This window comes from Nothoprocta perdicaria, unplaced genomic scaffold (assembly GCF_003342845.1).
Source record: "Nothoprocta perdicaria isolate Ctin4 unplaced genomic scaffold, notPer1 scaffold_30, whole genome shotgun sequence".
Classification (NCBI taxonomy): Eukaryota; Metazoa; Chordata; class Aves; order Tinamiformes; family Tinamidae; genus Nothoprocta; species Nothoprocta perdicaria.
Window position 1 is genome coordinate 1713112 of NW_020455533.1, and position 12995 is coordinate 1726106.

At 42.4% G+C, this 12995-nt stretch overlaps 1 protein-coding gene across 2 annotated transcripts; it reads right to left on the reverse strand.

The window, feature by feature from the left end:
• Positions 1–502: 502 nt before the first annotated feature.
• POP4 (POP4 homolog, ribonuclease P/MRP subunit) lies at positions 503–3454 on the reverse strand. Of its 2 annotated transcripts, none has more exons than XM_026042419.1 (7): positions 3434–3454; positions 3299–3351; positions 2914–3131; positions 2210–2287; positions 1958–2019; positions 1432–1533; positions 503–1066 (listed from the first exon to the last, which is right to left on the reverse strand). In XM_026042419.1, the coding sequence occupies exons 1-7, from the start codon at positions 3438–3440 to the stop codon at positions 930–932; spliced, it is 657 nt and encodes a 218-aa protein (XP_025898204.1). In that variant the 5' UTR covers positions 3441–3454; the 3' UTR covers positions 503–929. The 2 variants fall into 2 exon arrangements, with proteins under 2 accessions (XP_025898204.1, XP_025898203.1); XM_026042418.1 differs by having other exon boundaries at positions 2914–3137.
• Positions 3455–12995: the final 9541 nt, after the last annotated feature.

Consider the following 12995-nt stretch of genomic DNA (forward strand, 5'->3'; position numbering starts at 1 on the left):
AGCAGCCAAGCTGAACAGTTAAATTCTCCATATGTTAAAGAGGTGTTTTTTTTTTGTTTTGTTTTGTTTTTGAGATGGGGTAAGGAGACATAAGTAGGCCAAGGTATCCCTTTTCTTGTTTGTTCTCTATTGCTTTTCTAATGTTTTAGCATTTCGTTATTTAACTATTGAGCACTTATTTCCATGGTACTACTTATCATAACCCTGATAATTTGCTTTTGTAGTAATGTCCAACTATTTCCCAGTGATTTTGAAGGATCCTTGAACAGCATTTGAGTTGCTTTGGGTTGAGAATTGTGAGTAATTATAAGATCAAAAAACAGCAACATTTCCTGTAAACTACTATTCCAATAATCTCTAATGTATTTAAAATTTTATTATGAGAGCAATAAACTGCCATAGTCAGTTTTTGTTTGCTCACTTGTCTACATAACTTAACATGATCACTCAGGGGGAAGATATTCAAGGTAAAAAGCTTTCAGCTGGTATAACTAAGTTGCATATGCTTGTGCTGCACAAAAATGTTGGTGTTAATGCAAAGCTGGGAATAGTGAACTTAGAAGAGCAGTTGTCAGTCTCCTTACAAGCATAAGATGCAGCCTAACTTATACATAAGGCAACAATAATGAAGTTGTAGGATGTAATTATTTTTCATTGTGCAAATTACACTTGAGACAGAAGTAATCCATACTAATCAGAAAAGTTTAATAAGTCAGAATATTATTTACATGTAACAAAACAGATGCAACTGCAAAGCAGTCTCAGACTGTTGCAGTTTAAGACAAAACACATTCTAGTGATTCTTCAGTATGAAGAAATGCTTTAGAAAGATACATTATCAGTCACTTCATTTTCAATATGCCAAAAATGGTCTTTAAACTGCATGAAAGCAACAGCCTTATTAGTAATACTTTTGCATTTCCATGAAATCATAGGTCAATAGTTCCTTTCAACTTGAACTTTTTTGCAGATCGTTCACTTGCTCTAAACTGGAACTTGCTTCCATAGATGTAGGAAATAAATCCATCAATCTCCAAGCTAAACACATTGTTGAGTTTGGGAACAACTGAAAATTAAAAAGTGAAGAACTTAGAAGTGGACTAGTTTTTAATAAGTAACATATTAAATTTAATTTTTTGCAGGAAATGGAAAATAATGTTAAATGTTTCAGGCTTTACATGGGAATTACTCTATTCCTGTTTGCAGCGTCATGCAGTAAAAAAGTATCACAGAGAACAACTTACAAGTCACATGAATCTAAGCCACCTAGATAATGTTGAATTCTTAGGAAATCTCATCTGTCTGGCAAGATCTTGGGCTGTTACGGGGTCAGTACTCACTGAACGCAATCAAAATTATACAGATGCAAGATGCATATTGCATTTAAGAAATATTTCAGATCATTCAAATTGTGAAAATTGGCTTTCATACCTTTTAATTTGTCTTCTTTAGTGATAATTTTGAAGACGTGTTTCATTTCTTGTAGGATGATTCCTGTTATCCCAACATAAGAGGGGCACTTCGATTTTGTTACTGCAAAAAAACCAAGAATATGCATATATTAGATATATATAGATATATATATATAGATATATATAGATAGATATATATATATAGATAGATATATATATAGATATAATTTTCTGATCATAGCAGTTTGATTGCTGCTATACAGTTGCTTCATGAGTGTAGAAACTAGTTTGTAATATATAGAATACTTAAATTTATTCTGAAAAATACCACAGTAATAGCTCTTAAACTTTGTTACAAAGATTAGCTAAGAGTCTTAAGAGCACTTAAGCACTGCTAAGTAGAGGAAGATGTAGTCACCATATGATCTCTATACTTTGTAATTTTAGTATTGATGATACTAAAAGGAATTTAAAAGTAGGCATCTGAAATATAGTAGTGTCTACTGAAGTTCAGGTAATTTTGAAAAGGAAAAGAAACCAAGTACCTGTAACAATAGCACCGTGGAGATCAGCTTTGAGCAGTTTGCCCTGAATCATCTGGGGTTGCCTGAATGGGGTGAGAGCGAAAGAAAAACATATGGACAGGGAGGCTTACAAAACATAACCATTAACAACATATCAAAGCCTGCAGAAACAGAATGTTTCCTTATCCAGGATACATTGTTTCAAGTAGTAGCTCAGTAAGCTGCGCTATCTAGTGAATTTAGAAGACAAATTCCACGAGTATCTCCACTTACGCATCTGGTTTAAGTCCGTAACACAGGTCTCTGATATACTGTTTCCAGAGTTCATGCAATGGTAGAAAGAGTGCATATCTACAGTAAAAAGCAGAAACATTATTCAAGAACTTATTTATCAGAAGTGCTTGATAACAGTATTAATGCATATTTACAGAGGTAATACTAACATTGATCATTTCATAATCTGCTCTCTCAACTTCTAGGTGAGCCTAAGGGAAACCATTGCAAGCAACAGATCTGTTCATATAAAGTAGACCAACCAACATCTACCCAAAATAGTGATGTATTTTACAGGATATGGCTGCATCTCTTAGGGACTGAAGTTTGTGCTTTTATGAATCTCTACCCTTTTGCTAACAGTAATGGCTGTGTTTGTTGTGAGTTAGAGGACTCTGAGGCAAGGGCTTTATTCAGCCTGCGTCAGCTACAGGGACTGCTGCCACACTCTGGTTCTCTCTCTGCTCACAGGATGTCTCCTGTTCTCACCTGCAATCACTGATGTTGTGTTCATGAGTCACGCATACAAAAGGACAGAGCCCAGCAGCAAACACTTTTCCAAATATGTAGGCAAAGAAAACTGCTCTCTTGGTGGCAAAATAAGTACTATATACTGAAACATTTCATCCCTATGTACTTGTCATTGCTTTTTACGCATTTTGATGAACTCTCCGGCTTTTACTGCACAGTCTTTAAGGTCATACCTTCGCTGTTCAGGCTCAATTTCAAAAAGCCGCAGCTCTCGCCTTTCCTTGGCAGTAAAACCTTTTCTTTTTTTCCTCTTCCCTTTCTTCTTTTTCTTAGAGTAATGCTCGAGGACGACAGCTTTGCGAGTCAGCATGTCCTGGATCGCTTCGTCCTTCATCTTGGGCATGCTGCGCTTCAGGAAGGCGCTCACGAAGGCCTTGGCCTCCTCGGGGCCCTGCAGCTGACAGCAGGTACGTGGAAGGAGCCAGTGGCAGCGATGCCAAAATCGCCGCGGGGAGGCGCGAGGCGCTCGGAGCGGCGGCCTCGTCACTCCCCGGTCCCCTCCACGGCCGCGGAGGTGTCGCCCGCCCTCCCGTCCCCTCCACGGGCTCCCCTGGGTACCTGCGCGCTCAGCTCCCCCGCGGCGCCGCCGGACAGGCGGCTGTAGAGCAGACCTGCAAGGCACGGAGCGGCACCGCGTCAGCCGGGCCGGGCCCCGGCCGCCCGCCCATTCCCCGCTCCGCGCGCCCCGCTCACCCTCCATGGCGGCAGCTCCGCGGCGGCGGCGCCTGCGCACGGCCGCAGCCGGGCGAGGACCGCATGCGCCTGGCTGCCGGGAGGAGGGGGCTCGGGTGGCCCCGCCCCTCGCGCCGCCCTCTTGCCCCGCCCCCGGTCAACGGTCGCTCTCGCGGGTGGGATTCGAAAATTAACGGAAAAAACGTTTTCTGGCGGCAGAGGGAGAGCTCGGCGGGCTGCAGCCGGCCCTGCTGCCGCCGGCCGCAGCGCCCGCCGCGTAGCGAGCTGTGGGGAGCGATCTGGTGACCGCGCCGAGCGACAGGTAGTTTATTTCTTTTTAATAACTGAGGCAACTGTCAAAGCTTCCATCTCTTCACCGACACATGTGCAAACATTGCCAGTGCAAACGCACGGAGCTTGCTGAAAATCAGTTCCACCACAGACTGTAGTGGTGGGGTGCAAGAAGGGATATCACACTATCACAGGTTTAAAAATCTCTGTGGAATATAGTATTAGCTTATCTTGAAGCACATAAATTCTCCATGATTTCACTGAATCTTTTCTTATTTGGTTGAAGGTTGAGTTAGTGCTTTGTGTGTTTAATTAAGGAAATTATCTTAACAGATAAGCCTCAAGATGTAAAAGTGAGAAAGTTATGTGATGCTAATAGAGTGAAGTCTATGATTTTTAAATAAAATAGTTAATGTTTTATTAATGAGAGGTAATATAAGTTTGCTAGTTTATTTCACAAATTCTTATCACATAAGAGTGCTTTCGCCTAAAGTATCTATATGGTAAAATTCTCTGTCAGAAGTGATAGATGGTTTTATACAGGTATTCAACACTGAATTATTTTCTGTAATGAATTCGTTCTAAAAATCTCACAACAGCTCTAGGAATATTTTAAACAGTTCTTTTCAAAGATGGCAAACTCTGATGTATGGCTGTGAGTAGTGAATTATGTGCATTATATGCATGCAGGCCCCTGTTTGGTTCTTCCCACTGGCTGGTGGTGTGGCCTGCTGCCTCCAGAGCGTGCTTGCAGCCCACGCTTATTCCCGATTCTCCGGGGAAACAGGGAAAGGGATAGCAGAAGGAACAGAAACCAGACATGATGCAAAGTCAGATTTTGTGGATAAAAAAGAAGGTGGCTCAGAAAAATGACAAAATATGGGTGAAACGTAAATATAAAACTAAAACAAAGTAGAAATATGCGAACAGAAATACAAACAAAATAATTCTAATGTTTGTTTCTGACTGTGAAGCATCACCTGATGTTCCTGGCTTAGTGACTTAGATGGCTGAAGTTACTTACTACTTCAACTGTATCACCTGGAAGCGTGAGATAGGTTCAGTGATATAAACTCTTAATATATATTACCTATACCAACTCATAGGTCTCAACAATGACATTTCTTATTCCGTTAAATCTATGCATGACTTTTTATTTATGTCTCCCTAAAAATTGAGAAAAATATCTCTACAAATAAAACAATATTGGTCAGGTCTAAGTGTCTACGCTAGGTGGCCACATTGCTTTAACTGTTTGTCGTGTAAATTCCAGCAGTGTGATTAAAAAAAGGAGGAGGACAGGCTAACGAGAGCTGTCTCCTGGGGCTTATCTGTTATTGGGAGCTATTGCAGATGGACTTAGATAAGAGTCATAGTATGCTAAAATTTGAGAAGCAGAGTAAATAAAGATATAGGTATGATGCAAGAGTAAAAATAATCTTTTTTTTTTGAAAAAATGAGCAATTATGAACTAAAGCTGGAGATGAGCAGAAGTAAGTGATGTTAACTAATAGGTGTAAAAAGTGAGTTATTCTGATGTACTTGATGCAAGAAATAGAGAAATTCTCTAGAGAGCAGTTCTTGGCAAGCATTTGAGCTCTCAAGATCAGTTTGTTTTATTCCTATTGCCAAATTATATTAGCAGCTGAATTTGGTCCCTAAAGACAGCTGTGCTGATGAAAACAATTTCCATTTAAACCCCTCGATCTGATTTCCTTTGGTCAAAACGTCAGGCCTCTACTACAAATTCCATTCCATACTTTGCTACTGCTGAGGTCAAGCACATGCAGGCCTGTGTATCCTGCTATCCTGCCACCTTTCCCGGTGTCCTGCAGCACAGAATCACAGAATATTCAAGGTTGGAAGGGACCTCTAGAGATCATCTAGTCCAACCTTCCCGCTGAAGCAGGCACACCTAGAGCATGTGGCACAGGGTGGCGTCCAGGTGGGTTTTGAAGACCTCCAGAGAAGGAGACTCCACAACCTCCCTGGGCAGCCTGTGCCAGGGCTCCGTTACCCTCACAGTAAAGAAGTTCTTCCTCACCTGGAGATGGAACTTCCTGTGTTTCAGCTTATACCCATTTCCTCTTGTCCTATCGCAGGCCACCAATGAGAAGAGCTTGTCCCCTTCCCTGCATTCTCCCTTCATGAACTTATACATGTTAATTATATCCCCTCTCAGCCTTTTCTTCTCCAGAGAAAACAGGCCCAATTCACTCAGTCTCTCAAGCACCTCCTGTGAACCGGTGCAGCTGACTGCACTTGTACCGCTGCGGCTGCACGGCCTCTGTGCTGCCCTCCTCACACCTCCTCCTTGGCGCAAGGGGGGCACATGGCTCTGCACAAGCCCTTTGGTGACCCATGTGGAGAATTTGGTGTGCTCTGCCTTGACCTTGCATCCTGCAAATGTTTCTTTTCAATATGCTTTTAGATGTTTTCTTCTTTTTTTTTTTTTTTTTGTTTGTTGTTTTTTTGTTTTTTGTTTCATCAAGTTGCCTTTAAATCATTAATTATGTGAGATTATGTTCTGTCCCTTGCCTTGTCCAGGATTAACAGTATTCCTTCTGGTTCTTACTTCCTTAAAGTCCCAACTCCAGTCTTCTCAGGTCAGTAGAGTTGTCACTTGGGGTGGGCGAAGGAAGAAGAAGCAAAAATGCTTGGAAACATGTCAAATATAGATCAGAAAGCAAGTAATCACCTAAATTATGCTTGTGGAAACTATTAATGAGCTAAAATTTATGGGAAGCGACAAACAGGGACCTGCATGCAAATAATTCACTACTCGCAGTCATACCTGTTTGCCATACTAAGAAACAAACGAAGATTAAAGTAAGCTTTTTTTTTTTTTTTTTTTTTCTTTTTTTAATAGCATCAGCTAGACTAGATCAGGGTTTTGTAACTATTGTTATTTCGCTAGAGGGCAGTCCAAGATAAGGATTGGGATGAAAACTCACATAGGTCAGATCCTGCTCCCCAAACAGCCTCCCTCACTCCCTATGTTACAGATAGCCCTTATGGAAGCCCATGTAAATGTACTATCTGACACAGACTTTTGAGTATTATCTATTGTGATCTTTTGGTACGTATTTCTGCAAGACATATTGGTATTATTCAACTAATTGTTTTAAGGATAAGAAAAATGTGAATATAGAAATTGTTTCCTCCTTTTGGAAGGTTTTACCCTTTTATGGCTCCTTTTCATTCACATATAGCAGACATATACCAGCCCTTCTAACATCATAGTAAAAATACCTGTGGAAAGTGGATTTCAGAGGAACTCAATTTTACCATGCCAGGTTTTAAACACTGAGGTATTTCTAGATAGAACTAAGAAGCTCTGTCCCTAGAGCAGCTGGAGGTAACTGCTGCAGGGCTCTAACTGCTTAGCCTGAACACGGCTGGAAAGGTCCTGTATCCTCCCCAGTCACAGCAAGGACAGGAGGTGAGGCCCCGCTGGGTCACACTTGGTTCCCCTTGCGAGCTGGGGCATGCACTGCTGCTGCTCCTGACCTGCTTGCATTTCTTTATTAATATCAGCGCTCTGCAGCCACTGGTTATTCCATGGGAGTCTGTGGTCTTTGAGAGTCATTTAAATCTTAGGATTTTATTTCAAGGCATGATAAACATTGACTTATACTGTGATAGGAGAGCATATGATACAAAATAAGTATTAACTAAAAATGATAAGCTGTAAGATAGTCATACTGATTGTGACAGATTCACTAGCTTGATGTAATTTATTTGGTCTTGGTTATAACATTCATAATTAAAAATAAATGTAAATATAAGGGTTATTAGACTAAAAATCAATTATGATTGATTATCATCAAAAAAGTTTATAATTTTTTTTTCCTAGAAAATAGCCCTGAAATTCTGCAGGCCTGTATGAAGTGGTTTTGTTGCTTTGATTTTGTACTTTACCAAAGCTAAGTTTTAGCTTAGAAACAAATCAAGTGCAGCATTTTTTTTTTTAATAGAGAAAAACGACACCTTAAAGTACTTCATAGTATAGCACTGCAGGCAGTGTTTGCTGCAGGATCTGTGTCTTCCCCCACCAGCCAGGGATGCAACTGTGCTCAAGCCTCCAGGCACGCAGCTTACTGCGGCGAACGGCCTGCAAGCTCCTAAAAAATGAATGTTTAGGTGTGTTTTAGGCAAACCTACAACCCTCTAAAGACGTGAGAGTGAGGCAGGTAGAAGTGCTTTCCTGACCAGAGCGGCGTTGAAATTAATCTGTGTCACTGACCCATCCTTTCCCATGGGCTTTGCGCACAGAGCTCGGGCGGCGTGAGGCAGGGAGCCCTGTGGCTTGGCAGGTTCTTCTCCTCCCACAGGGTCTTGCGGGGCCTGGGGGAGCAGCCGGCTGCCCTGCTCAAAGGCAGCACATGGCTCATGTGGAACTGTCAGCATGGAATTAGGAATCCCCAAGGCCCAGCAGATGAGAAAAGATTAGCTAATTATATTAGAAAGGTACATATTCCTCATTTTTCCTCTGTAATGAGGCTTCTTTCTCCAAAACATCACTCTTTGGCAAGAGCCTTTTCCTGCCAGACTCTTTCAAACTAATATAGTTAGATTGTCAGGGGAGAACTAGTCTTTTTAATAAAATAAATCAGCTCTTGCTTTCTCTCTGAGAGACATATTTCCAAAGTCCATACAAATGAACGCCTCATTTTGTGAGTCAGGGATTACATTTAGGTTTCCCCAGTTACATTGTGCTCGTTGCAAAATGCCAATACCCATTTTACATGTGTGTCTCCCAAAATTCAAGTAGTGAGTGTTGCCCCTTCAGAAAAACCTCTCTGCGCTGAGAGGTTGTGGAGTCTGCTCTGGAGATCTTCCAGACCCGCCCGGATGCCACCCTGTGCTCCGTGCTCAGGGCATCCCTGCTTGAGCGGGGGGGGGGGTGGACTAGATGAGCTCTAGCAGTCCCTTCCAATCTTATCCATTGTGTGGTTCTGTGAAAACAGGAAACACTTGCCTGTCAAAATTAGACTGAACTGAAATCAAAAAATTCTCTAGCTTTTTAAGGATTTATCATATTTTAAAGGGTTTTTTTTTTTTTTTTTTTTTTTTTTTTGGTGATTGTGCTGTACAGCTGTGAGATTCAGGTGAAATAGTCCCATGAATCCTTTTCGCCACAGTTGTAGCCCTGAACAAAAAGCTTCCAGTTCTGCTGACTGCATTAATAGAAGATTAAGAGATGTTTTAACCAATCAATACAGACTGGTGAGTTGTCAATCAGGTTACCTACAGTGCCCCATAGGGGCAGTGTTGGTAAGGTAGGCAGTTTATTTTTTTATAATATTCTTTGTTAATACAGTAGATTTTTATGGCCCACTGTAAAATATGATGCAGACCATCAAGAGGAACTGGGGCAGATTTTCCTTAGCGGACTCCAGCTGCTCAGACTGAACTTTGCATGCAGGAGCCTTGGGTCTCCACTTAGTGTTTGTGTAGGAGAAAGAAAATGCTGATAGCGTTGATTTTTGGTTCTTTTAATTACCATTACCATTGCAGGCAAGGGCTTTGCAAGAAGTGGGCAGCTTGGAACACCTAGCTAGTGTTGCAGGTATGTGCTGGCTGAGCTCTTTGGCATGGCAAATGTGTGATGCCGCAGCAAAGGGTTCATGTTCTACTATTGCCCAGTAACTAAAATTAACAGACACTCTCGACAAAATAAAGCCCTGTGTGTGCTCAGTGCTCTGCTAAATAATTTTAAAAATGCAATAACCTTGTTCAGTAGAAAATATGATCCAATATGGTCCAATGTGATAATTTCAGGGAGCATCAGGTGCCTTAAGAGATAAAACCAGTAAGAGTACAGAAGCAGTTATGGACTGAGCTGAGCTGTCAGGCTGTTAATTAATTGACAGCTGCCCCCCCCTCCCCCCCCCGAAATCCAGAAGGTAACAGATACACACTGTGATGCCAGTTCATTTGTCTGAGCAATAGATGTTTATTTTAGCATGAGATTAATTAATTATACATTTTGCAAGTGGAACAAAATGGAGGGTAGGGAAACCTTTCTCCCGGGAATGATGATTTCAGGAGGAATAGCAAATGAGAAAGAAGGTTTAACTTATGACAATCCTCTAAACAATTAACTAATCAGAGCCATGACTGATCAGAACCATAGTTGCAAACAACTGCCAGGGGATATTTTCCTTTGACACTAGTGAGTAAGCACTGAGTTCTAGTTAACAAAATAGGTTAAGCTGTAGCACTTCTATGCAAGCGTGGTTTAAAAGGCCATTTAGGAGTTAGATAGGTGTGAAATTAGGACTGCTGCAGTAGCCACTCACACCTACAAGAAAACCAGCTGTTCCGGAGGCTGCAGTGAGGTTGTGGCTGCTGTGCTGGCAGCACGGGGGAGTGCGGTGGAGGATGGCCCTGTACGGAGGTGGCTGCTGTGAGGGGTACTGGGCAGCTGTGTGGTGCCCTCTGCGGGCGGGGACTATGGCCCTGCAGCTACTTTAGCAACTTGGCACGTAGTACTAAAGCTGCTGGTTTTGTGTGCATGCACATGTGTGTGGGTGATTATCCCAGTCTGAAAGTAAACTTATTATGGAGCCAGTCAGAATCAGGGGAGGATGGGCGGTCAGCCACCTTGTATAAGGCTGCAGGCACCAGGGCGACCACGAGCCCCTGCCCCTTGAGGCCCTGCTGTGAACGCCGCGGGGGGAGGGGGGGGGGGGGCGCGGCTACAGCCCTGGGGCCCCCAACATCGTGTGTGTGTGTGTGTGTGTGTGTGTGTGTGTGTGTGTGTGTGCATGTGCAGTACAGCCCCCTTGAACCCCCTGCTGTGCACGTGTGTATAGCCCCTTCAAACCCCAATGGGCATGTGTGTGAGGTGGGGACAGCCCCCTGAAGGCCTTCCTGTGTGTGTGTGTGTGTGTGTGTGTGTGTGTGTGTGTGTGTGTGTGTGTGTGCGCGCGCGCGCGCGCACATGGTACACAGAGCCCCCTGCTCTGCACACGCATGTGTTCGTGGAGTACATCCCCTGGAGCATGTGTGGTACAGCGCTTGGGGCCCTGATGTACACACATGTATGTGCAGTACAGCCCCTTGAGCCCCCAGTGTGCATTGGGGGGGGGGGGCGCTTATGAAAATCTCCATGGGGAGTTGGGTGAAGGAGCTGTGAGGGACAAGGAGAGGACAGCAGCAGCTTTAAGCTGTTGGGTTGTTGCACTCTAAAATGTTTTTTTGGGTCCCAAACCTATGGGTAGTGAATATAAACACATATTAAACACCATATGCTTTAGGAGTAAGGAAAACAAAACAATCCTGATCTGCCCTATGATGGACCAGACTGTAGGCAATACAGCTGGATACATTCTCTTCCGTGGGCATTTGCTTCAAGGAATGCAGTAGCCTTGCAAAGCAGCATACGACGACCTACTTGGTCCCACAATCGTTGACCCTTGGGTTAACAATTAGATCCTGTGTTCTTGAAAATACTAAAAAAGTTTAATTTCTCAGACACTGTAACAACCTGGATTCAGTTCCATGTGTTCCTGATTTTAAATCTTGTTCAGATTGTGAAAACTGTCCTGTGTGTGAAGTGCTGCTTGCTTGGGTTGAGCGTCCATGGTTCTGGAAGCAAAGTGAATCATTGCTACCTCTCTGAAGGCAGGAAAACTGCCAGAAGGCCAAATCAACAAACCCAAACTAGGACTGAGGCAGTGACACACACTCAATTCTGTTTTTCTGTCATGTCAAGCCTAGTTCATCTCCCTGAAGACTAAACGCCAGTATTATTATTAAAAAAGGTCATATAACAGATTTCGGTATATAAGGGAGCTCTGTTGTTGACTTTAAAGGGACTAAAGGCTAACCTGGAATATAAAATCAGCTCAACCAGCATCTTAGCCATAAAGTGAGGCTCATTTTAAGCAGGACTGCAAATAGCACCTTGTTTTGCATTTAACTTGAGACTTTCATTCCACTACCCTACAGAAGTTGAAATCCAAGCATGCTAAAAATGGACTGCACTCATCATTATTTGCAGCATAGAATGTTTTTTTTTCCTGTACTGCACTAAATTAGCATAAATGAAACACACATCAGTGTTTTTGGTAAGGACTATAACTAATGTTTTCTCAATACAATTTTAAGTTTTCATTGTCTCCTTTTCTTCTGTTGTCTTTCTGTCTTGCATGCTTTGAGTGCTGCATTTCTGTGAGCTACCCGAGAGGACACGTGCTGGTCTCACTCAACCCTCATGTATGTTCCCCATAGGCCGGTGTGTTGGCTCCCAACCTCATGCACACTTTGCTTGCTCATGGCAAGGCACATGGGCTATAGATTTCCTACCTTCCCAGCCTCATAGCACTTAGATGTTCATGTGCAATATGGTTAAAAGGTAACAAAAGATAGAACAGCATTAAGAAAGTCTAAGTCCTGTGGCAATGCTGGCACAAGGGCTGCCTGCTGAGAAGGAAGCTTTGGTGGGCAAAGGGTAGAGGGTGCTGAGGAGAAAGGGGACTTTACTGTTGTCTGATGCTCCTAAGAGGACAGTCGAGACAAGGGATGATTTAGCCTCTACGGTTCTCCAACGTAGCACTCATCAAACCCTTTGCTAATGTTTGGCCAAGCTACTCCTAGCTCAGTTATGGTGCCCCACTGTGTTGGTCTTCATGGGAGGAGAGGAAGATGCACACACACTGGCGTCCAAGGTAAGAGCCGCTGAGTCACAAGGACCTTGCTCGTACACAGCCAGCTAGCACAAAACAGCTTCCTGTGAGGCAGAGGACACCTTCTTTAAACTGTAAAGACATTTAATTCATGATGTGCTGACAAGTGTCAGTCACTTGGATCTACTCTGACAATTCTGGATGTGCTGAAATAGAACTGTCCAAAACAATAAGTAATAAAACAAACTGCAGCCTATAAATTATAAAGACTCTGCCATGGAAAACCAGAACTACAGCTTGTGCTTAACACAAGCCTATAGCTATAGATGCACTCTGTTTTCAAAAAAAAAAAAAAAAAAAAAAAAAAATCCTAAAAAAATTTAAAAAAAATCACAGTAATTAGAAGGTGAAAATATTCTACTAATTCTTGCCAAAGCAGATGACTCTGACAGGCTAAGAATCAACTGCTGTCTAGACACTATGCAGATCACCTTGAAGACTAAACAAGATGAGTCATGATATTCCCACTGAGTTGTCAGAGACACTTAAAACCATGAGAAATATTTAATAAATCAGAAGTACCTATTCTATTAAAAAAAAATCAAGGAAAGTGACAAAAAAAAAAAAAAAAAAAAAAAAAAAAAAAAAAAAAAAAA

Excerpts from the sequence above, each read along its gene's own strand:
- POP4 (XM_026042418.1), bottom strand. Across the intron at positions 3,138-3,298 it reads CGGGGGAGCTGAGCGCGCAG|CTGCAGGGCCCCGAGGAGGC; the intron begins GTACCCAGGGGA and ends ACCTGCTGTCAG. Across the intron at positions 2,288-2,913 it reads ATTGAGCCTGAACAGCGAAG|ATATGCACTCTTTCTACCAT; the intron begins GTATGACCTTAA and ends TTTTTACTGTAG.